The sequence below is a fragment of the Podarcis raffonei genome, chromosome 10 (genome assembly GCF_027172205.1).
Source record: "Podarcis raffonei isolate rPodRaf1 chromosome 10, rPodRaf1.pri, whole genome shotgun sequence".
Classification (NCBI taxonomy): Eukaryota; Metazoa; Chordata; class Lepidosauria; order Squamata; family Lacertidae; genus Podarcis; species Podarcis raffonei.
The window spans coordinates 77,694,910-77,719,412 of record NC_070611.1 but is presented as its reverse complement, the minus strand read 5'-3'; the positions used below and the strand labels follow the sequence as shown (position 1 = coordinate 77,719,412).

The 24,503-nt window shown below is 53.2% G+C and overlaps 3 protein-coding genes across 6 annotated transcripts in view; 1 reads left to right on the top strand and 2 right to left on the bottom strand.

Annotated features, from left to right (window-relative positions):
* Nucleotides 1-2,995: 2,995 nt before the first annotated feature.
* On the top strand, nt 2,996-14,567 carry LOC128422337 (transmembrane protein 116-like). Its single transcript, XM_053406223.1, has 12 exons — nt 2,996-3,137; nt 3,790-3,833; nt 4,515-4,578; nt 5,324-5,464; nt 5,952-6,053; nt 7,265-7,323; nt 7,473-7,613; nt 7,716-7,758; nt 9,540-9,620; nt 10,100-10,250; nt 12,063-12,133; nt 13,548-14,567. Exons 1-12 carry the CDS (start codon nt 3,093-3,095, stop codon nt 13,707-13,709), a joined length of 1,104 nt encoding a protein of 367 aa, XP_053262198.1. The 5' UTR covers nt 2,996-3,092; the 3' UTR covers nt 13,710-14,567.
* A 595-nt stretch (nt 14,568-15,162) lies between these two features.
* Nucleotides 15,163-24,503, bottom strand: part of LOC128421704 (zinc finger protein 271-like) — a 279,246-nt gene continuing 269,905 nt past the window's right edge. For both annotated transcript variants that reach the window (XR_008332367.1, XR_008332368.1), the window contains exon 6: nt 15,163-15,358. The gene's annotated coding sequence lies outside the window, so the exon portion shown is untranslated. The remainder of the gene's footprint in view (nt 15,359-24,503) is intronic.
* Nucleotides 20,551-24,503, bottom strand: part of LOC128421711 (zinc finger protein 883-like) — a 112,686-nt gene continuing 108,733 nt past the window's right edge. For all 3 annotated transcript variants that reach the window (XM_053404842.1, XM_053404840.1, XM_053404841.1), the window contains exons 5-6: nt 22,969-23,095; nt 20,551-22,064 (exon numbers count right to left, since the gene is read on the bottom strand). In XM_053404842.1, coding sequence (XP_053260817.1) covers nt 20,959-22,064; nt 22,969-23,095 — 1,233 coding nt within the window. In that variant the 3' untranslated portion in view covers nt 20,551-20,958. The remainder of the gene's footprint in view (nt 22,065-22,968; nt 23,096-24,503) is intronic.

The following is a 24,503-nucleotide window of genomic DNA, read 5'->3' as shown; positions in this document are numbered from 1 at the left end:
GTGTCAGGTGCTGGGAAGAGCTCCCTGCCTGAGGTCCTGGGCCAGAGGGGCAGAGAGTTGGGCAATGTCCCGGGGTCTGAATCTCACGCTGAACCCTCCAGGGTTTAGGCAGTGGAAGCTGCCATTCCTGCATTACAGGGGGTTGGGCTAGATGACCGCACGGGTCCCTTTCTAAAGTTCTATGAATCTGTGAGCATCTTGCGGGGGACAAGCTCCAGTGGCTGTACTCTGGCTGAACGCTCAGCCCTGGGATTGGGAAGGCCCCATTGAGGGTGCCACCCCATAGCCACCCATGCTCTGTGGGTCCAGGGTGGGGGGGCTGCGCTCTGCCGCCTGATGCTGGTGGCCTGGCTTTGTCAAGCAGGGGAGAAATGGAAAGGAAACATTGCCAGATCTTGGATTCGCAAGGGAGGTGAAGGAAACACACAGCAGCCACTTGAGGGTGGTTTTGAAACGCGCTTGGTCCCTGTGGCACTTTTTTTTGCAAAACAGCTGTGATCCCTGCACCGCAGGGGCTGGACTACATGAGCCCTGGGGTCCTTTCTGACTCTGTGATTCTGCAGTCCTCTGTAACCTCCCAGCTGCTGCGAGGTATAAAGTGCCTTCATGGGCCTCTGCTCATCCTGCACAATGCCTCTCCCTGACTTCAGGCCGAGGTTTTTCTGCTACGCTTAGGGCACCTGTGGAACTCCCTGCTACCAGGTGCCCAGAAGCTCAGCAGCGTTATCTGGCTTCCAGAAAGGCAAGGCCTCCCTCCTGCCCCCCCGAGTAGCAGCTGCCTCAGAGGCTCCTCATAATAATAATAATAATAATAATAAATTTTATTTATATCCCGCCCTCCCCAGCCGAAGCTGGGCTCAGGGCGGCTAACAACAATAAAACAATACAAAAGTACAACACAAACAAACACTCTAAAATCATTCATTATAAAATTAATTAAATTCAAGCCACTGGCCACTATTGGGCCAGAGCTCCGCGAAGATTGCCGAGGGAGGGAGTCAGGCTGTGCCCTGGCCAAAGGCCTGGCGGAACAGCTCTGTCTTGCAGGCCCTGTGGAAAGATGTCAAGTCCCGCAGGGCCCTAGTCTCTTGTGACAGAGTGTTCCACCAGGTCGGAGCCACAGCCGAAAAAGCCCTGGCTCTAGTTGAGGCCAGCCTAACTTCTCTGTGGCCTGGGACCTTCAAGATATTTTTATTTGAAGACCGTAAGTTTCTCTGTGGGGCATACCAGGAGAGGCGGTCCCGTAGGTACGAGGGTCCAAGGCCGTATAGGGCTTTAAAGGTTAAAACCAGCACCTTAAACCTGATCCTGTACTCCACCGGGAGCCAGTGCAGTTGATATAGCACCGGATGAATGTGATCTCGCAGCGAAGACCCCGTAAGGAGTCTCGCTGCAGCATTCTGCACCCGCTGGAGTTTCTGGGTCAGTCTTAAGGGCAGCCCCACGTAGAGCGAGTTACAATAATCCAGTCTGGAGGTGACCGTCGCGTGGATCACAGTGGCTAGGTCAGGGCGAGAGAGGTAAGGAGCCAACTGCTTAGCTTGGCGGAGATGGAAAAATGCCGCCTTTGTTATAGCTGCAATCTGCGCCTCCATGGAAAGGGAGGTGTCGAAGATTACACCCAAACTCTTAACGGACGGTGCTGGCACTAACTGCGCCCCCGCAAGAGATGGGAGTTGCCCCCCCAATCCCATATCGTCCCGTCCCAGCCACAGGACCTCTGTCTTCGAAGGATTTAGCTTCAACCGGCTCCCACGTAACCATCCAGCCACAGCTTCCAGACATCTGGTCAGTGTGTCTGGGGCCGAGTCAGGATGGCCATCCATCAACAGATAGAGTTGGGTGTCATCGGCATACTGATGGCAACCCAGCCCAAAACTCCGGACAAGCTGGGCGAGGGGGCGCATAAAGATGTTGAAAAGCATTGGGGAGAGTATCGCACCCTGAGGTACTCCACACACCAAGGAGTGGCGCGATGACAATTCCCCCCCAAGCGCCACCCTCTGTCCCCGACCAGAGAGAAACGAGCGCAGCCATTGAAGGACTGTGCCCTGGATCCCCACGTCGGCAAGCAAGAGCTGCCCCCATACACATTAGCATGGCTAAAGGGGCCTCTTTCTATGGGGCCTCGTGGGAACTGTGTGGTTGGGCTGGAGCCCAGGAGATCCTCGTCCTTCACCCCTCTGCAGACCCCTGGCTGACATCCTGCATTCCTTTGGGCTTCTTCGCTTCCTCTGGGGAAACTGAGGACCACCCTGGCCATTGGCTGGCCTGCTGTGATGTCACAAGGTGTTCCCCTGCGCAGGGACCTGGGAAGGTTGTGGGGTGCCCACAGATCTGCAGCAGGAAACGAGAAGAGGGGGGACCCCAGGGATTGCTGGCCTGCTCCCCGCTTGGAGACAGCGAGCAGGGGGCTAAGCAGGACCCCTCTCCCTTGGCAGGCTGGCCAGCCAGCTACTGGCACACGGAAAAGTCTTCATTCTGTGGGTGGCGGGCAGTTTGTTGCACAGGGCCTCCTCCCCAGAAGACCTGAAGGGGTAGCAGTCCAGCAGGGCAGGGAGGCGGTTGGGGGGCTTAGCAAGACGTGCCAAGCAAGGCTTTCGGTCTCTGGGTGACCTTTGCCCTTCCTGAAACCCTCCCCTGCTTCAGGTTTGGTCTGAAGCATTCTGTGCCTGATTGCTCTCAAGGGGAAACCGAGGCAGGGCTGCTGCTAGCCGGGGGAGAGCTGCCTGCTGCTCTTTCTCCCCACAGGAAGGTGACAGTGGGGGGGGGGTCTTTGGTGGCCCCAGGAGGCACTGCAGCTCTGCCCTGGCAGGAAGAGGGGCGGCTGGCGCAGCCTTAACTCTGCTGCTGCTGCTGCTTTTGGAGTGCAGGGAAATTGCCAACCTCCTCCGACTCCTCCCTCTCCTCTGCTTGGGCGTGAAGTGGTGCAGCAGCTCGTACCTGCGGCTGCTTCTTCCTGCTCCTGAGCCCAAGGAAAACACCTTGTGCAAACAAAGTCAGCTGAGCGGCTGGTGGGGAATTTCCCTGGGCAGCGGAGCCCACAGGCAGGGCAGGCGGCGCTCTGTGGCCGCTCCCGCCGTAGCCCCACCATGGCTGAGCGAGGCAGGAGTGGAGCTGCCCTTCCGGACGAAGAGGTACCCCCCCATTCAACCCCCACCCACCCCGGGCAACTCTCCTGCTCCTCTGCCCACCCTTGGCTTGGGAGGAATCCGCCTGGCATGCCTTAGCGTGCCTGGCTCCGGCTGGGAAAGGCAGCCCCATAGCCTGGGGGCAAAGTGGGTCCTCTAGCAGGTGGGCCCAGAGGTGTCCAGTGGGGATGGGGGGGGCATACCTGGTTTAGCCACTCTGGTGTCTCCCTGCAGGGGAAAATGAAATCTGCTAGCCTCAGGGACTTCCTGAATTTCTGTTCTTCGCCTGACCTAAGCAGTTTCCCAGGGCAAGAGGGGGCAGGAGCTGCGGGGCGGAGGGACGACCCCCACGTCCCCATTTGTGTCTTCCTCTGGCTTGGCATCTCTTGGTTTGTGGAAACATGCAGAGGCAAGAGACCGGCTGCTGTGGGGCTGAGGTGGCCTCAGCTGCTTCTCTGCAGGGACCTCCTTGGCCCCCATCCTGCTGGGACCCCCTCCCCACCTTGGGGTCCTCATCATGGACATCTGGTGAATTACAGGGAACAGCAAACTGGAAAGGTGGGGGGGGGACGACGACTCTCAGCAGTCTAGACACACCTTGACTGCAGTGCTTGTGTGGGGCACCTCCTAACCTAGACCTCTTGCCTGCAACCTCTAGGTCTTGGCCTTGGCGTGGGTCTACCTGGTTGCCCTGGCTCTCAGGTGAGTGGCCAAAGACCACCTTTCCCTCCCTCCCTCCTTCCCTCCAGCCAGTCCTCTTCTCTGCCCTCCAAGCACAAGGGGAGCAGCCTGACCCCCTGCTGCCCTCCTCCTGGCGGGATCTCCAGCCCCATACTCTGTGGGTCGCAGGGAATCCAGGTAGCTTTCAGGGGGCCTTTGATGGTAGGGGGTGAGCAAGGGCACCCACAGGCTGTGCCCTTTGCCTGGGTGGGTCCTGGCTACTCGTCTGCCCACCATGGGGGAGGGGGCGCCTGCAGAGTCTGCTTGACTTGGCACCCCCCCACCCGCCTTCTCTGGAGGCACCCAAGGGTGTCGGGCACATCTGAGTCCATAGCTGTCAACGTTTTCCTTTTTTTAAGGGAAATTCCCTTATTCCGAACAGGATTCCTTGCAAGAAAAGGGAAAAGTTGACAGCTGTGCATCTGGCACCAGCAGTTGAGGGCAGAGCATACGAGTCCAAGCTGCTCCTCTCCAAATCCAAATTTGGAGGAAAGAGGGAGCAGCCGGCCTCCCTCCCCAGGACGTGACAGGCCACACAAAGGACTTGCCTCCTCTGCCCATGGGCACGGTGGGTGGGCGGGCAGGCGATGGAGCTGAGTGGGGTGGGGGTTCCCCTCTCCCAAGCGAGAGCCCAGCTGACTCCTGGCCCTCTTTGTCTTGCAGCCTCCTGGGCAGCGGTTCCATTGTGGCTGCCTCTCTCCTCCGAAGGCGATGCTGCCAGGATCAGGTCTGCCAGGGTGGGGTTTCCGACGCAGCCCCCCCAAAATGCTCCGCCACCCAGGGCATCGTTCTGCAGGAGCCCCCTGGGCGCACAGGAGAGTCGCTTGCATTTGACAAGCGCTCTTCAAAATCCTCGCCTGAGTGCTGCCGCCAAAGAGAGCAGCCTCCAAGAGGATGGGCTCAGAGCAATCTGGGAGCCCACCCCCAGCTCCCCATCCAGCCCAACTTAAGGGGGGGGGAGGGAGACTTTGAAGGGTTAGGGTTGCTGTATTTCAAAATGTGAAAATCCAGACAGAAAAGTTGTCAAGCTTTTCCCCAGATGTCCAGATTGTGCAGCAGGCTGAGCTCTGGGAACTGGACAAGAGAAGCCGGGGGGGGGGCACTCCCTGGCCTGCCTGACCTTTGAGTCCCCTTCAATCTGCATGGGTAGGCAAATAAGGCCCAGGGGCCGGATCCGGGCCAATCGCCTTCTAAATCTGGCCCATGGACGGTCAGGGATTCAGCATGTTTTTACATGAGTAGAATGTGTCATTTTATTGTAAATGCATCTCTGGGTCATTTGTGGGGCACAGGAATTCGTTCATTCCCACCCCCCAAATATAGTCCGGCCCCCCACAAGGTCTGAGGGACAGTGGACCGACCCCCTGCTGGAAAAGTTTCCTGACCCCTGGTCCAGAGGGTGGGTTCTGGTCCAGAGGGGTCCTGCCGGTTGCTGGTCTGGAGCTGGCCCTGACCCCTTGCTCTCCCCCCAGCTCTGCCCGCTCTTCCTCCTCTCCCTGGCGGATCTCCTGGGTGCCTCGGCCCTCCTCTCCGCAGCTGCCATCCAGCTCCTTCCACCGCGGCTCTTCGTCTCGGCCTACCAAGCCTGTCCCTACCTGCTGATGCTGGGCCTGGTAAGGCAGCCGTCGTTCTGCCCGGCCTCTGTGGCAGAGCTGGCAGGGGCGTGTGGCAGCCGCCTCTCGCACCAGTGGGTGGCATGGAATGCAGTCAGCTGCCTTGCTCTGAGCCAACTCAGAATTACGTGCCCTGACTGGCAGCCAGGGCTCTCCAGGTTTTCAGGCGGAGGAGTCTCCCCAAGCCCCATCTGGAGATGCTAAGGGGGGCTTGAACCCAGGACCTTCTGCTTGCAAGGCTCTGCCACCCCTTCCTGGGGTCTCATGGCTGTCACACTTGCCGAGAGCTTGACCCAAGTGAATCCTGCCAGTTCCTGTGCAGATGGACAGACAGATGGGGCAGCCTCCTGGCTCTGGAACCAGCCCATCAGCCCTGCCCCGGTGAGGGCGCCCCCTGCCTTGTGCCAGAGCCAGGTTGGCCCCCTCTGTCCCCTGCCAGGCCCCTCTTGGCGCTCACCTGCCCTTGCCCTGCCTTCCTCTTCCCCAGATGTTCTACGCCGTTTCTCTGCTGATGGTCGTCGTCTATGCCTACGAAGTGAAGCGAGCTCTGGGGGGCTGGAGGGAGGCCCCTTCCTCTGCCCTGCTGCAGGTAGGAAGGGCGCAGGGCCCCTGCCTGGCCTCTGAGAGCTTAGGAGGGACCCCAAGAGTCATCTAGACCAGCCCCTTGCAATGCCTCAAGCACAGCCAAGATGGCGGAGGGTCTCCTCACCAGGCACAAGGCTTCTACCCATTGGCAATGGGAGTTCCTGCACTTCAGCTGGGGTCCTCCAGGTTTTTTGAGCCCCAGGCACCCTGCCAACTGGTACTGATGGGAGTTGTACTCCAGCTTGCCTGGGGGGGCACCAGCCTGGGCAAGGCTGCACCAGAGGGGTGCTGGCCAGCCTTGGAGAGGGGGCGTCTGCAAGGACTTGGGCTGTTCCTTCTAGGGCAGGGGTCCCCAAACTAAGGCCCACGGGCCAGATAAGGCCCACGGGACTTGTTTATCTGGCCCGCGGTGACCCCCGCTGCCGCCGCCCACTCTTACTGGCACTGCGCTGTGCAGCTGCCCACTTCCGGGTTGGAGGAGCATCGGAAATAGCTTGTGCGCATGCGCAAGCGTTATTTCCGGTGCACATTTGGGTCAGAGGAGGTCCGTGCACATGCGCACAAGCTACCAGATTTTTCGCTCTATTAAGACGCACCAGGCCACAAGACGCACCTAGTTTTTGGAGGAGGAAAACAAGAAAAAAAATATTCTGAATCTCAGAAGCCAGAACAGCAAGAGGAATCACTGCGCAGTGAAAGCAGCAACCCCTCTTGCTGTTCTGGCTTCAGGGATAGATGCGCAGCCTGCATTCGCTCCATAAGACACGCACACATTTCCCCTTACTTTTTAGGAGGGGGAAAGTGCATCTTATGGAGCGAAAAATACGATATTTCCGGTGCTCCTCCAACCCGGAAGTGTGCTGGAAATAGCATGTGGGCACGCGTATGGGCACAGGCCCCCCTGCCCTCCGGCCCACTGCGCGATCGGCGCTGGAGACACCGGCCGAAGGCGCAGTAAGTTTGCTGACCCCTGTTCTGGGGCCTGGCTCCATAGAGGGGGGCTTCTCAGGGCTCCGTCCATGGGTGCCCAAGGTGCTCTGGCTGGGAAAGGCTCTGGCAGAGGCCCCTGCCCAGTTGGGTGAGGTGCAGGAGGCTGGTGGGCACCTGGGGGAGACACAAGCAGGGGAGAGGAGGACTTGGACAATTCCCGGCGGGTGTTTGCCTTTGCTAAGGAAGCTGCCTTCCTCTCACCTGCCGTCTCTGTTTCCCCCCAAGGAGGAGAGCGGCAGGTTCAACCAGAGACTCCAAATAAATCTGCCCCGTCTCTTGGCCTGGTAGGTGCAACTGACTGGCGGGGACTGTCCTGCCACCCTTCCCCTTTGGGAGGGGGCCCTCTTGGCCCCTGGAGGCCACACGAGGCGAAGCCACCTCTCTGAGCCATCTTGTCCCACAACCCCCCACCCTGTCTCTTCTCGCAATAAAGGCTGCTCCCTTTCCTGGTCTTCGTGGTCCTGCTGGTGATTCGAGGCTCATCCCTGAGAGATGTGGCGCCCTGGGCCTTCCCCCCGTTGGCGTTACAGGCTGGAAACGGCTCGCGAGGGTCCCACGGCCTCTACTGCTCCAGGTAGAACCTCCCCCCTTCCTCTCCCTTGGGATGGGGTGGGATTTTGCAGAGGAGGGTGGTCTCTTGCGTCCAGCTAGCCAAACCCTCCCACTTTCCTTCCAGCTGCCTGATCCTTATCCGCCACTCGCAAGACACCTGCTACAAGGTACTGCCCCCCCTTGCCCAGCTCTTCCACCATCATCTGCTTCTTCTCCCTGTTGGTCTGGGATGCCCCTTTCTTGGACCCCACCCCCATCCTTTAGGGGCACAAGGTGCCTTAGTTCTGGGTGAAGGGGCCCCCCAGCAACAGCAGGGTTGTGGTGTTGTGAAACCAGCTGCCCCCCCAGCTCCCCTGGAGGACCAGACGGCCGCCCCAAATGCTGCCTCCTTCACTTCCTGCTCAGGTGGTGATAGTGCCAAGATATTGGCACGGGGCTAGTCTCTTTTTAAGAATAATTTTTTATTAACCGACCAATCACATCAAATCAAACCAAATTACATAAATTCCAAATTACACAGCCGGATTTTAAATTTTTGTTGGGGGTACCCATATTTCAAGTTCTGAAGGGGATCCAATCAACTTCTTGCTTCTTGCTGCTGTTTTAATGTCCACAAATCTGACCATATGATGTTCACAGTACTATCCAGTCCTTTCTTATTATTTTTCCACATCTCTTGTTGTTATTTTCATATATTTTTCCTTTCTCTTTGTGACCTCTGATAGTCTCCACAAGCTGGTTAAAACAGTTTGTAATCCTGCATGGATATTTTTTTTTTTTTGTCCAGTAGCCATATCCAGACGTTTTCCATGTAACATCACTTCCATACATCAAAACAGTCTTAGTGTCATTAATCTTCACCAATCTGCCTCCTTTCTCAAAACCTCTGAGGAGATTCACCAGGAATGCAGTCTGAAAACAAGTCCGTTCCTCCTCCCGGCTATAAATCCTTTGGCAAGATGGCAACTCTGAATTAATTGCTGCGCCATTCCGAAAGCTCTTATTGCTTCTCGATCTCCATAAAGCATACTTTTGGTTAAAGTTTATCTCCACACAGACCTTAATCATCCTGCTTGGGTCAGTTAAACTGACGGTCTAATGAGGAGGGGTTCTTGGTAAATCACATAGAAGGAAAGTAAAAAAGGTGTCGTCCCCCCCCCCATTCAGTCCCGTTGCCGACATACCCAGCCTTTGGTGTATCTTCATCGTAAAATATTCCTGTTTCTCCAACCCGCCATCTTCTTTCGCAGAGGTCACTTAAATTAGCAGACTTCACTCCCCTTCTTCACTTGAAATATGTGCATTTGCTTCTTTTGTAATTAATTATTCCAAATTGCTGCAGCTAGTGCGCGATCAGAGACAGCGTCCAGGAGAGCCGAGGTCCACACGGGGGCATTCTGCCTAGTGCCCTCACCCCTTCTTTCGAATTTGGGGGTGATTTATGGGCACAGCAGGCAAGGGCAGTGTTCCCCATTTCCTTGGGGCAACAAGGGAGGCTGCCTACTCCCATAACAGCCTCTTAATTACCCCGTGTGGGTCGGAGAGATGGTATTGTCGGCCATCTTCCAATGTGCCCCCTAGTGGCCCCCTGGCACGGGGCTAGTCTCAAGGGCTCCTAAGGATCATCCAATCTAACCCTAGGCCCCCTGAATCTCTGGTTGAACTGAGGGAGGTTTGTTCCCCTTCCATTTCCAGTATTCCTCCTGCCAGCATCTCTCCTGCCACAGGAGAGCAGGAACTCACTGTCCCCCAAAATAGAGGGTGGTGTGATTCTCGGGCAGCTGAGCCCCAGTGGGGGTGGGCAAAGTGTCCCCGTGGGCTTCAGAGGCTCTTTCCTGAACACTTGCAGAAGGGCCACTGGGCCTGTTTCCATGGGGAGCTGACTCTTGGACCCCACCCTGCCAGTGTTGGCCCCCTTACTGAGGAGCTTCCCCCCTTGTCCTCCCAGTACACAGGCAGGAACGACTCTGGCAAAGAAGTCAAGATCTTCTTTCTCGTCTTCGTCTCTCTGATTGTCGCCTGCTGCACAGTAAGTGTGTGTGTCCATCCGTATGTCCGTGTAAGTGTGGCCATCCACCAGGCCTGTTTATTTATTTTATTATTTATTGCATTTATATATACCCGGGGGTCTCAGGGCGGTTCACAGAATAAAATCAAGATATAAAATCCTTATGACATGATTCATAAATCCCCTGTGTACTTTCCCTTTTTCATAAGCTAAATACGCATGCCAACCATAACAATTATTAAACCCTTTTAGATCTAACAAATCACCATCTTTTAACTTTACTTACATTTCAATGCAGGCAGCAAATACGTCAAAAGCATTTTACTCGGGTGAAAATGGAGCCTGGTCTGAGGCCCATTCACTGGCTGACCAAATGACCTGCTCTCCTTTGCCAGGCGAACAGGCATTCCAATGGGGAAAGAGCCCAGAGAAGGGTGGGGGGGTCTGATTTCTGCCCCTTTCCTTGCCCCTAATGGCTGCCTCCTGCCGCCCCTGGCCAGGTCCTCTACTGCAGGGTGAAGTGCTGGTGTCACCGCAGGCAGAGAGGTGGCCCCACCCTGACCCTGCCAGCTCTGGAGAATGATGGCTGTGCCATCCGAACCCACATCGCCTGCTTGTTCCAGCTGGTCTTCCTGGTCTGCTGGATGCCAGGTGAGTGACCTAGGAGCCTTGTCCCCTCCTCTAGCTTCTGCCTCCCTGACAGGTAGGACCGCCGAGAGACCACTTGCCTTCCACGTTGCAACACTTGGGTCTGAAGACGTGGAAATCCAGACTCAAGGCATCTTGGAGAGAGGCAGACTCTGTTCTTGTTTGGCAAACATGGAGACCCCCAAGTTAAGCCTCATCACTTACCTCCAGGCTTTTGGTGTTTATTGAATGAGTCGAGAACAATCAAGATACGTTGTCTAACAACTCATCTCCACCCTTGGGGTGGATCCCCAAATCAGATACAGACCCCGAGAGCTTTATTTGGGCTGCCGGGGGTGGGGAGAGTCTCTGGGAGCCAGTGTGGTGTAGCGGTTAAGAGTGGTGGACTCCTAATCTGGGGAACCAGGTTCGCTTCCCAGCTCCTCCACATGCAGCTGCTGGGTGACCTTGGGCCAGTCACACTTCTCTGAAGTCTCTCAGCCCCACTCACCTCACAGAGTGTTTGTTGTGGGGGAGGAAGGGAAAGGAGAGTTAGCTGCTTTGAGACTCCTTAAAGGGAGTGAAAGGCGGGATATCAAATCCAAACTCCTCTTCTTCTTCTTCTGATCCATCAGGCGGCAGGTGGTTTTCCCCCAGCGCAGAGACAAAGACCGCCCAGTTCAATTTTAAATCAGGGCTATTATGGGGTGTGTCTGCCAAGATGGGCAGAGGGATCAACACCCAGGCAGAGGGGATCCTGGAGGTTTGCTAAGGTGGTGCATGTCAGCTGAATCCAACATTTCAAACTGCGGAAATACCTGGAAAAGGTGTAAATGGGAGGAGCTTCCTCCCTCCCCCCTCCTCCCCAGATGCCCCTTGTTTGTGCATTTATAGAATCGCAGGCTTGTAGGGACCCCAAAGGGTCATGTAGCCCAACCGCCCGCCCTGCAGGAATCACAGCTGGAGAGTCCCAGATGGGTGAGCCACCAAGGCAGGAGGGTCTGGCACCTTCCCAGAGAGTCTGTTCCACTGGCAAGGAGTAGTTCTGGGTTCCTTGGTGAGGGAGGGGTCATGGGCGACAGGAGCCACCCTAAGCGGATGGAAGAAAGAACTTGTTCCCTGGTGGCAGACAAAGGCCTTTTCGGGGTGGAGGGAGAGAGGGAAGGCTTATAGGAACTCTGCTCTGCCAGAGGCCAGCTCCATCTTTCGCCCAGCTGAGCACCCGCTTGGTCACAGAGGGAGAAAAGGTGGCCGTGATCCCAAACCGTGAGCTACATTCTCAGGGGATGGTGACTCAGCAGGTCTAGGGATAATCGCTGGGTCCGGAGGGAGGACACTCCACCTGCAGGCAGCCTCAGCCTGCCTGCACGCATGACCTTGGGGTGCAGGGCACCCCCCCCACAAGCCACAGCTGTCTGAACACCGTTCCCTCTGTCTAACCTTTTGCCGTCTCAGCAGTCTGCGGTGCCCTGTCTGTAAGCTTTGTCTCGGAGACCTTTTGTCTGCTTTGTTATACACTGTGCAAGGGGAAAATGACGCGGTGGAAACAGGTGCCAAAATAACTTTGTACCACCCCACGATTTCAGGACTGGAAGATGTGTAAAGGTCACAGCCCAAAATGTATCTGCCTGGGTTTGCATATTGTGTCTATAAAAGGAGCCTCCACAGAGCTGGCCGGCAGCTTGCTTGCAGCTTGCAGCTGTGCGCAGTTCACCTGCATTATCAACTCCTGCCTCATGTCCATCACTTCAACCTGGGGCCAGGGTGCCCCCTGCCAGCCTGGTGACCTTGGCCAGGAAAAGTGACGTGGCCCCTTCTTCTCTCCTTCCCCCTCAGCTTTCTTCCTGTGCCTGCTCTCCTTCTCCAGTCTTCAGCCGCCCATCCTCTTCCCTTTCTACTTGGCTGTGGTGAGTAACCGGGGGGGGGGGCGCGTCCTTGGAGGGGCTGAAGCAAATGCACTGGTCTTGCATCGGCTCCTGGACTTCAGTGCTGGCGAAGGGAGGGGCTCCCACTTATGTCACCCCTTTCCTGCAGAGCTGGCAGCCCCATTCCTTTTCCAAACGCCCTCCCTTGTGGCGTGTTCCCTCAGCCTCCTCTCCTTGGGAGTCCCCTGGGCAGCCGCAGCTGCCGCCCCTGGTCTCTGAGCTGTCCCTTCCTGCCCCAGAGAGAGGTGCCTCCTCACAGTGCCCCACAGGGGCTTGGGATGCAGCCCCTGGCCAGCCCTAGAGGCGCCATTTGCCTGTGGAGCTTATAGTCAGTGTTGTAAACAAAATCTGCCCTTTTTCCCTTATGGGGGACACAAGAGCCCTTAAGTGGGTTCTCCATCGGTAGGAGGAAATAACAGAGGTCAACCAGAGACTATTGAGAAGCAAAGCAGCTAGTAAGCCTGATCTCTATTGATCTGCTGCAACAGGGGGCTCCCCTGAGAGGGACCCCGAACCAAGGCGTGCCAGCCCTTATATAGACATTTTAAATTCCCTGCCCTGGAGCTCCAGACCACCCCTGCATTCATCACAGAAGGGGTGTAACCCCAGACCACCCCCCACAAACATCATACCTACATCATAGAAAAGGTGGTCTACAACAGAAATGTGAATGTTGTTGTTTTTCCTGCCTGCCAGGTTATCTGATAATGGCTTATCTGATTCCCTTTCCTGGTAGTCTGGCCATTCCTTTGAAATGGTGATTACGAAATTCCTGTAACAAGGAAGGTGTTTTTCCCACCTCCTCCCTCCTTGCAGAGAAACATTTGGCCAGCTTGGGAGTCAAAATGGTTTCAGGACTGTCTTCCTGTGCTGCTTCAGCCATGTGGTTTATATATTTATGTACGTGTTTGCTTGCTACATTTATGAACATTTAATATATATATCTAAGACCTTAAAATTCTTACTACACCAGGGCTGCTGCAGCAAAGAGCTGTGCAAGCCTTTGGCAGGCAGAGACGTGAGAGGGCATCAGAGGAGGGAGGGAAGGACAGAGGCCAGTGTTGCCCGTGGCAACCCTGCCCATCATTCATGGCACCCCAGGGTGCCACAGCACACTGGCTGAAAACCACTGATCTAACCAAACAAAGCCATGCGGTGGTCAGCCACAGAAATGCCAGCAGAGCAATCCCCAGAGGCGGCCTTGGATACTTTGAGCAATTTCAGGATTGCAAGGGGGGTCTCAACTCCCTGGATCACTGGGCCCCCGTGAAGTTTCCCCCTCCCAAGCCTCCCTTTTTTCTGCCAGAGCACACCCGTCTCCCCCTGAGATGCTGAAGCGGCTGGATTTCACTCCCCCCCCCATAAGCATAACGCCCCCTCTTTTCCCTTTCTGCAGGCCCTGACCGTCTCCCTGCACGGCTTCTTGCACAGCCTGGTCTACGGGTGGCTGCGGCAGAACTTCCGCCGGGAGGTGACCGGGGAGCAGATGCCCCTCCTGGGCCACCTGGGCCAGAAAGCCTTTTTCGAGGACTCCCTGGCCATATGTAGGGAGGGCTGAAGGAAGAGGGGCAGGCGGGGTCCCCCCAGAACAGAGCGCTGCAAAACTCAGGCAGGGAGCAGCTCAGCTCTGCTCCCCCCCCCCCGCCGGGGTGGGGGTGCATTACAAGCCCCTCCACCTCTGGGTCTTTTTTTGTAAGGGTATTTTGCTCAGGACTTGATTAGCCCAGCAGCCAGCAGGATCACACCAGAGACGCGTAGGAGCTCTGCTTGCTACAGGGGCTTCATGTGTTGTGGGGAAATCAGGAGATTGTTGTTGCCCCCCCTTTGCTCTGGGGTCTCACGATCCCCTGGGGTCCACCCGATGGCCAGAGCAAAGCAAGAAAATGCAACCAGGTATATGAAAAGCAAGGCGACTAGGAGGCCCAATCTTTATTTTCGTCACAGCAAGGTTCCTACTTCTGAAGCAGCAAAGGGTGCGACTCCTTTGAAAAGTTTGCCTTTTGCCCAGAGATCCACTCCCCAAAAGCACCGTCCAGAGGTTGCAAGGCATCACAGGAAGAGGGGACGTTTTACAGAAACTTGAGTCCTTGCCTGGTCTCCAAGCTATCTGTGGATGGCAAGTCTCCTCTCCTCTGCTCATCTTTGGACAAACATGAGCACACCCCTTTGGCCTCACAAATAACCTTCGCCCCAATCCATTCACTTAGTCTCTTGCTCAGTGATTTCTTCCTGGGCAGATAAGGATCCTTCCTTCCATTGTCAGCCCATTGTATTGCCCATGGTCAGGACTCGGGGATTGTGGCTGCAGCCATGACGTGCTCAGACTCTGTTGCTCAGAACCACTTTGGTCCACTCTGTGTATGATTCTGTGACCTTTGGCTTGAGTTCTATTCATGAATAAACTATTTTATTTTAATATCTACGGTTTTCCCATTCATAAAACAGGATTTATGAGTGCTAGTTGAGGGTTGGGGGGCAGTACCTCTGGTGGGGGAGACACCGTGCTCCTTCTGGAGCAGTTTGGTCCCCAGTCTGCCCTCGGCTTTCATCTGGGGCTCCTAGTAGCTGCCAGGATGGTGCAACAGGGGCCACGCTCTGGAAAATGGCTTTGACTGACCCCAGGGCATATTTTACTGCCCCCGTCCCCCCCTCTATAATTTTCCATTTTTACAATTATTTTAACAACAACAAATAAATTCATCCAAAATCAATCTGCATTTTCTTTTACTCCCCCCCCTTCTATGTGGTTACTTATTTTGTATGGCTCAATGTGGTGCCTTCCATAGTTCCAATTACAGATAGGTAGCCGTGTTGGTCTGCCATAGTCAAAACAAAAATTTTTTTTCCTTCCAGTAGCACCTTAAAGACCAACCAAGTTAGTTCTTGGAACACGGCTACCTATCTGTAACTGGAACTATGGAAGGCACCACATTGAGCCGCATGAAATGGAAGTCCATCAACCTCACCAAGAAACTTGCACAGGTACAGACTGATCACCCATTCCCACCCCCCTTCTGAGTAATACCCCTCCCCACCTTCTCACTATATAGAAGGATCTGGCAACTTCTGTTTCAGTGTATCTGAAGAAGTGTGCATGCACACGAAAGCTCATACCAAGAACTAACTTAGTTGGTCTTTAAGGTGCTACTGGAAGAAAAAAATTTTTTGTTTTGACTATGGCAGACCAACACGGCTACCTATCTGTAACTTATTTTGTATCTTATTCTTGCTGCATATCCAGTTCAGACCTATTTACAAATTTTCCCTTTATAATTCTTTTTAATTATTACTGCTCATGTTTATTACATCATTCCTGCTAATGTTTTTAATTGTTTACAGTGCATCTTCATGTATTCAACACATTTTCCCCATTCTGTTCTCAGAAACCTCTCATCTTTAGCTCTTATTCTACCGGTAAGTTTTGCCATTTCTGCTAATCCATCCATTTTAGTTGCCAGTTATCCTTCATTGGAACAATTTCTTCTTGCCGTTTCTGAGCGAACAACATTCGGGCAGCCATAGTAGCATACCTAAAGAGGTTTTTTCTGTACTTTGAAATCACCTCCCAGAAGACTTTTACTATCAAACATGGCCACTACATAACAACAACAACAGCAACAATAATAGCAATAATAATTTATTTATATCCCGCCCTCCCCAGCTGAAGCCGGGCTCAGAGCGGCTAACAACAGTAAAAATAACAGTTTACATAAAATCCAAATCAATTAATTAAAATACATTCTAAAATCAATTCATTCTAAAATCAATTCAGAGTCAAATTAATGGCAACCATTGGGCTGGAGTTCTATGAGGATTACCATAGATGAGAACAGCTCCATCTTGCAGGCCCTGTGGAAAGATGTCAGATCCCACAGGGCCCTAGTCTCTTGTGACAGAGCGTTCCACCAGATCGGGGCCACAGCCGAAAAAGCCCTGGCTCTGGTCGAGGCCAGCCTAACCTCCCTGTGGCCCAGGATCTCCAAGATGTTTTTATTTGAAGACTGTATGGTCCTCCGTGGGACATACCAGGAGAGGCGGTCCCGTAGGTATGATATGAAAAAGGTCCCTTCCTTCTCTTTAAATTTCCAGCAGGTAATTGATACAACATCTTGTACATTTTAGCTAACCTACTAGGCGTCAAATACCATCTACACATCATTTTCATATAGTTTTCTTTTAACTCACAGCACGCTGTAAAACTGCCCATCCCTTCTCAATGGGTTCAGTTTGTACGTTTCTGAATGCTTTTTAGATAAGATGCAGGGAAAAGGACAGATGCCCCATTGGCAGAGTGCCAGCCTGATGCTGCCCTCACCCCTCCTACCATCTCTGGGTGGGCCCCATGGAGAAAGCCTGACTTCAGGCAGCAAGGGGCAAGTTGAGGGAGGATAAGTCCCGGCTAGCAGCCCTTGTCTGCGGGGGGGGGGGGCAGAGAGAGACGGCAAGTGGGGCAGACAGAACTGCCTTTCTCCTTCAAAGGCCTCCTGCTCAGCCCCCCAGTAGAGGCTGCACCCCTTTTGGTTCTCAAGGGTGAGATCCTAGCAGGGCAGAGACCTGCAGCTGCGTGTCCCTCAAGAAGAGAGCCCCGATCCGAGCACCTTCCACCTATCAGGCACACCTCACTTGGGAGCACCCTGCTTACCAGCTTCTCCTGGAGCTCCTGGCCGAGATGGGCCCCTGTGGCCTGATCCAGGCTCTTATATTCTGAAGACCAGTCCACTGGAAGGGGCAGAATCAGGTCATTAAAAGTGACTGATTGAAGCCACCCCGTGAACTGGGCAGCGCATCCTTGCAATTATTATTATTATTATTATTATTATTATTATTATTATTATTTATACCCCGCCCATCTGGCTGAGTTTCCCCAGCCACTCTGGGTGGCTCCCAATCAGTGTTAAAAACAGTACAGCATTAAATATTAAAAACTTCCCTGAACAGGGCTGCCTTAAGATGTCTTCTGAATGTCAGGTAATTATTTATCTCTTTGACATCTGATGTGAGGGCGTTCCACAGGGCGGGCGCCACTACCGAGAAGGCCCTCTGTCTGGTTCCCTGTAGCCTCACTTCTCGCAGGGAGGGAACCGCCAGAAGGCCCTCGGCGCTGGATCTCAATGTCCGGGCAGAACGATGGGGGTGGAGACGCTCCTTCAGGTATACAGGACCGAGGCCGTTTAGGGCTTGAAAGGTCAGCACCAACACTTTGAATCGTGCTCGGAAACATACTGAGAGCCAATGCAGATCTCTCAGAACCGGTGTTATGTGGTCCCGGCGGCCACTCCCAGTCACCAGTCTAGCTGCCGCATTCTGGATTAATTGCAGTTTCCAGGTCACCTTCAAAGGTAGCCCCACGTAGAGCGCGTTGCAGTAGTCCAAGCGTGAGATAACTAGAGCATGCACCACTCTAGCGAGACAGTTCGCGGGCAGGTAGGGTCTTAGCCTGTGTACCAGGTGGAGCTGGTAGACAGCTGCCCTGGATACAGAATTGACCTGCGCCTCCATGGACAGCTGTGAGTCCAAAATGACTCCCAGGCTACGCACCTGGTCCTTCAGGGGCACAGTTACCCCATTCAAGACCAGGGAATCCCCCACACCAACCCGCTCCCCGTCCCCCAAAAACAGTACTTCTGTCTTGTCAGGATTCAACCTCAATCTGTTAGCCGCCATCCAAACCTCAATCTGTTAGCCGCCATCCATTTCAAACGTCTGTATTGCCATTTCTTTCTGACGTACCAAGTGGCCACCTTGAGAGAAGCTGCTCCTCTCTTCCTTTGGCAACAGGGATATTCACCAGGCACCACCTGCCTGCCTGTCCCCACAGACGGGGACCAACACATCGCCCAACGACCCAAGAGAGTCTCCTCCTCCTTCAGGACTCTGGTTGTTGCCCACATGCAAAAGCTCAGCGGAGGGATCTGTAGGAGTTTAGCCCTGGCTCTCGTCCGCTGAGATTTCCTTAGGGGACTCCCAAGGCTGAAACAGGCCTGGCCAGAGTCTGGAGGGGCCAGCCAGCCAGCCAGGCTCCGCTCTGCTCCCTCGAGGAGAGAGCCCCGATCCGGGCACCTTCCACCCATCGGGTGCAACTCGCTTGGGAGCTTCCTGCTTACCAGCTTCTCCTGGAGCTTCAGGACCAGGTCGACCACCTCAACCTCAGACTTGTCCTTCACCCAGGACCGGATGTTCTGCGGGAAAAGAAGCTGACTCAGCTGGGAAGGCGCTTCCTTGCTTCCTCCTCTCCAGAGCAGGGCTGGGCAACAGCAATGGCCCTGATCCTGGTGCCACTTTCTGGTGCACCTGCTAGGAATCTTGCAAAATGCGAAGTTGTACAAGAATATATCACCAAGGGCAACTGCTCCACAACAAGGAGTCTAAACAAGCAAACGGAGAAATCTCAGATGTTGTCTTTTTCTTTGCAATCACTCGTGTATTTGATAGAAGCAATTGCGACTTGCGAGTCAACCCCCATACACTTTTATGGTACAATCAGCGTTTCTTCCCACAAAGGGGCTTAATCATTGAGCTGATACGATAAAAACAAGACTATAGTCAACACCTATTTCCATATGGAACGGTTGAATTATGATGAGAATATATCCCATATACCGTACTTTTCTCTCTATAACACGCAGATTTTTTCTCCTAAAAAGTAAAGGGAAATGTCTGTGCGTGTTATTGAGCGAATGTGTGGTCCCTGGAGCCGACTGGCCCGAGTGCAGGGGCAAAAATCAGGCAAAAATCCAATCGCGCGCGTCAGGGAGGAGGGAGCTCCGTGAGAGAGGAAGCTCTTGCTTTCCTGCATTCTGCCTCAGGGTCTTACTGCCCACCGTCTTCTGTTTCGGTTGCTGTTTGCTCAAACAGAACAAAGAGCAGGCAAATCCCCTCCCCTCCAGGCAAGCAGAGGGGAAAGGAAAGGATCACGTCCTTCCTTCTAATTCCTCTCCGTGCTCCGGAGCTGCTGTGTCCAGGGAAGCATTTTAGGGACTCGCAGGCAGCCGGAAAACATGCAGGTGGGGGAGAGAGAGAGAGAGAGAGAGAGAGAGAGGGCTGGCTTGGGTGTGTGTGTGTGGGGGGGGAACTTTTGCCTTCCTTTCCTCCGTCCCGTTAAACCCCTCTCCTGCATTCTTAGCCAGCTGCTTCTCTGCACACCCCTCTCGTACTCCTTGTCCCTTCTGTGTTTTTCCTTCCCTCCCCACTTAAAACGTGGTTACAAAGCATGGATCCACATGGATCCTCAGGATCTTTGCATTGGGTCACCCCAAATTCACCATCAGATCACATTACATGTCCATGGCTACAGCCTGCACCAAAAAAAATCATGCACCCACTGTTGCCTGGGGCTGCAGTGGTGCAAAAACATGGTTACAAAGCATGGATCCACATGGATCCTCAGGATCTTTGCATTGGGTCACCCCAAATTCACCATCAGATTACATAGCATGTCCATGGCTACAGCCTGCACCAAAAAATTCATGCACCCACTGTTGCCTGGGGCTGCAATGGTGCAAAAACGTGGTTACAAAGCACAGATCCACAGGGATCCTCAGGATTTTTGCATTGGGTCACCCCAAACTCACCATCAGATCACATGTCTGTGGCCACAGCATGAGGCACAAAAATGATACATCCACTATTTCATTCAGAATTTTTTTCCCTTGTTTTCCTCCTCTAAAAACGATGTGCGTGTTATGGTCAGGTGCGTGTTATAGAGCGAAAAATGCGGTATGTAACCTCTACAAAGAAGACTAAGCATCCATAGCTTAGAGAAACGGGCAGCTCTATAAAGGTAGAAAAATGACAGAGTTACGATTTTCATCACAAAAGGTTTTTAGAACTAATCCCAGCCTCCATCACTTGTATGAAAAATCTGTAGAATATCCCTGTCCCCATATGCAGGGAAGAACAGAAAAAGGCATTCTATTTGTTACCCTTCCTTGGGAGATTCTGGCAGGACTCACATATTTAAGAGTGAAGTTGGGAACTCCTTATTGTGGAGCAGTAGCCCTTGGTGATATATATTTTGTGTGACTTTGCATTTTGCTTTTATATCACTGCCCTGTGCATTGTCGAAGGATCCTTGCAAAGCACAGGGGTGGGGGGCTGGGCAAACCTGAGCCCGACTCAGCCGGCAAGGCTAAACTGTCAGGGGGGAACTTTCTGGCAGAGGAACAGTCTCCCTCAGAAGGTGGTGGATTCTTCTTCCTTGGAGGTTTTTAAGCAGAGGTTGGGTGGCCATCCTGCATGGAGACTTTAGCTGAGATTCCTGCATTGCAGGGGGTTGGACTAGATGACCCTTGGGGTCCCTTCCAGCTCTACGATTCTATGATTCTAGGGTGCTTCCACAGCTCTTAAGCAGGCCAGGATGCAGCACACACACACACACACACCAAGGAGCCCAGGTGTGTCCTGCTTGGCGTGTGCTCTGGCTCTGCAAAGCCCTCAAGCAGACGGCGAAGAAATACTAGTAAAGGAAATGGAGTGAACGATGTCAGGCTGATGTTTCAGCTCTGCTCACAAGAGGCCTCCTCCTCTTCCCTGCGGCAAAAACAATACTGAAGGCAGCAGTTACGGGTTAAAAGCTTGACCTGATTGGCTACAGGTTGCCTTTGTTGGTGGGATAGATTTCAGTGCCTCACTGGTCAGCTACCACCTGCCTTAAGCCGGGTTGCCCCTGTTCAATAAAGCGTTGACCTGCTACCATCCACCCGCTCCTGTGCTTGGAGCTCAGAGCACCACTCAACGCATGGACTGAAATTCTGCACTAGGCAAGTGCTCTTTGACAGAGGTGGTGGGCTCTCCTTTCTTGGAGGTTCTTAAGCAGAGGTCGTCTGGTCGTCTGTCATGGATGCTTTAGCTGAGATTCCTGCATTGCAAGGGGTTGGACTAGATGACTCACAGGGTCCCTTCAAACTCTGCAGTTCTACAATTCTATCATTCTCCCTGCTGTGGATTTTTTGATGGGTAGCGAGATTGGCTCTCCTGCTGAACCTGTTTCCACATTCCGGGCACTGATATGGTTTCTCCCCGGTATGAATGCTTTGATGGGAAGTGAGATGGGAGTTCCGACTGAAGCTCTTTCCGCATTCCAAGCACTGGTAGGGTTTCTGCCCTGTATGGATGCTTTGATGGGAAGCAAGACTTTCCTTCCGACTAAAGCTCTTTCCACACTCTTGGCACTGAAATGGTTTCTCCCCACGGTGAATACTTTGATGTCGGCGGATGTTTGCACTTGTAGTAAAGGTCTTCCCACATTCCAGACACTGGTAGGGTTTCTCCCCTGTATGAATTCTTTGATGGTACGTGAGACTTTCCTTCCAAGGGAAGCTCTTCCCACATTCCAAGCACTGATAGGGTTTCTCCTGTCTATGAATTCTTTGATGGGACGTGAGATGGGAGTTCCGACCGAAGCTCTTTCCGCATTCCAAACACTGGTAGGGTTTCTCCCCTGTATGAATGCTTTGATGGGAAGTGAGATTGGAGCTCTTATTGAAGCTCTTTCCACATTCCAAGCACTGATACGGTTTCTCCCCGCTGTGAATTACCTGATGTCGGCGGACGTTTGTGTGTATATTAAAGCACTTCCCACATTCCAAGCACTGATAGGGTTTCTCTCCTGTATGAGTGGTTTGATGGGAAGTGAGACTTCTCTTCCGAATGAATCTCTTTCCACATTCCAAGCAGTGATAAGGTTTTTCTCCTGTATGAAGTCTCTGATGGGAAGTGAGACTTTCCCTCTGACTGAAGCTCTTTCCACATTCCAAGCATTGATAAGGTTTGTTCCCAATGGGATTTCTTTGATGGGAAGTGGAATGGGAGCTCTGGCTGAAGCTCTCTCCATACTCCAAATGTTGATACGGCTTATCCACCGTGTGAATTATGTCATGGTCTCCCTTCTTCTTATTTTCCCATTTATCATCACCTGAAATGAAGAAAAAGATGGATTAGAGTCAGGAAGAAATGGGAGTTCCCAATTATGGAGCAATGCTCATTAACACTTGTGATACAGGGAGTTAGATGGAAAGTCGTATTCCAGGGTTCACGGCCTTTGATTGCTGGCATTAACAGAAATACCTATGAGAACCTGAGATTCGAATAGCCTGTCTCTCTCCTGGGATAGATATTGCCCAATCATGGAATCTGCTCCACCTCCAATAGCTGTCCTCTCTTTAGTCAATCAAAAACAGACAGAAGCAAAGAAGAAAAAAGCAGTTCAGACCAGCCTGATCAATGTCTAAAAAGAAACAACAGGAGGAACAATATTAACAGACAAAATAATCAACAGCCCCCCATGCAAGGTGAGTTGTGGGGGCGTTAGCATTGCATCCCAGATGCTGCAAGTGGCCCTGCTGATTTCCATCAAAATCGGGGAGGCTTTGTTGGGATATTCTGTTCCACCTTAAGGACAGACGTGTGGAATTGTTGTATGTCACATGTCTGTTTACACTCCAGCACAGCTTGCTGGGAACTTCTGTTTGTGTATAGCTTTTGCTGTCTTGCTTTGGACACGAAGGAGATCAGACATGTTTTCCTTTTGTCCTGATGTAGCTGAATAAACTGCTTGTAAATATGCTCACACAACTTCTCCTTCTGCTTCTGTTGTGTAGTGTTTACTCTGCTGAGTAGCGTGCCCCAGCTTCTGAAGCTCGGGTCGCAGATGCTGCGTCAAAGACTGGAGGTCGCCTGGCACAATGGCCGGTGGGCTGGAGCCAGTGGGGGGGCCTGCCAATTGCCCCTGTTTCCTTGGTTGCATGTCAACAGGCTTATCACAGAGAGGTATGTGTGGAATTTCTGAAGAGATATTATGATCCACAAGGGAGCCTTACTGAGAGAGGCCACGATCCCGCGATTCTCCTCCATGACTTCCTTATGCAGAGCTCTCTGGTCAGGATCCAGCAACGCCCATTCCTCGTCTGTGAAATGAACAGCGACATTTTCAAAGCACACCGAACCCTAAGAGAGAAAGAGAGAGGTCCTAGAATAGAATCATAGAATCATAGAATCATAGAGTTGGAATAGACCACAAGGGCCATCGAGTCCAACCCCCTGCCAAGCAGGAAACACCATCAGAGTACTCCTGACATATGGTTGTCAAGCCTCTGCTTAAAGACCTCCAAAGAAGGAGACTCCACCACACTCCTTGGCAGCAAATTCCACTGTCAAACAGCTCTTACTGTCAGGAAGTTCTTCCTAATTGTCAGGGAACTGCCATCGGAACGAGAGGAGGAGGAGGGGCTCCACGACGATGCTGGAGAGGGGCCAAGTAGGGAGAGAGGCAGGTCTCCTGTTGGGGAAGAATTTCTTTAGCAAGGACTTCGCTCTGGCGCACCAACTCCACCTGCTGCCCCTGGATTTCCCCTTGCAAGTGACCACCATAGATGGCAGAGAACTTCTGGGAGGGGGAGTGATGCACCAGGCCCCGCCAATGAGAATGAGGGTTTCCCGGCACACGGAGACCGTTGCCTTTCACGTAGCCACACTGGCAGGACCCCCAATAATACTGGGAATGAGCTGGCTGTCACTGCATGATCCAGTAGTGGCATGGCATCAGCGGACAGTCACCTTTGGGTCAGCTTACTGCTTGGAACATTGCATGGGGGGGGGAACCCCAAGGATGACAGTGGCCAGGGTGGCGGGAATGGCGGTGGAGCCAAAAGGGAAGGTGCCACCCCAATATGCTGACCTGCAGGAGGTCTTCAGCGAGAAGGAGGCGGATAAACTACCCCCCATATGCCCTTTGACTGCCAAATCAACCTACTCCCAGGGGCTCAGCTGCCAGTGGGTAAACTCAATGCCATGTCGGACAGGGAGATGCAGGAGTTGTGGGAATTTATTGACAAGAACTTGAAAAGAGGTTTCATAAGAGAATCAAAGGCGGTGGGGGGCAGTCCGGTGTTCTTTGTGGACAAAAAGGATACAAATCAGCCCAGGCTCGTTGTGGACTACCGGGGCATCAACCTGGTGTCAGAACCCGTGACCTTCCCAATGCCCAGGATTGACGACATTTTAACACGGGTGAGGCAGGGGAAATTTTTTACCAAGCTGGACCTCAGGGGGGCATACAATTTGATCAGGATGAGGGAGGGGGACGAATGGAAAACCACCATGTTCACCCCCCTGGGAGCCTTCGAATACTTAGTTATGCCATTTGGATTACAGTCCGGCTCCGCCTGCTTTCAAGCTTTCATGCACCACGTGTTGGGGTCCCTGCTGTACAAAAACTGCGTAGCCTTCTTGGACGACGTCTTAATTTATTCTGACAATGAGAAGCAGCATGTCAAAGACGTCAGGGAAGTGCTAAAGAGACTGCAGAAGCACCAGTTGTGGGTCAAGCTGGAAAAATGCCAATTTCACACAAGGG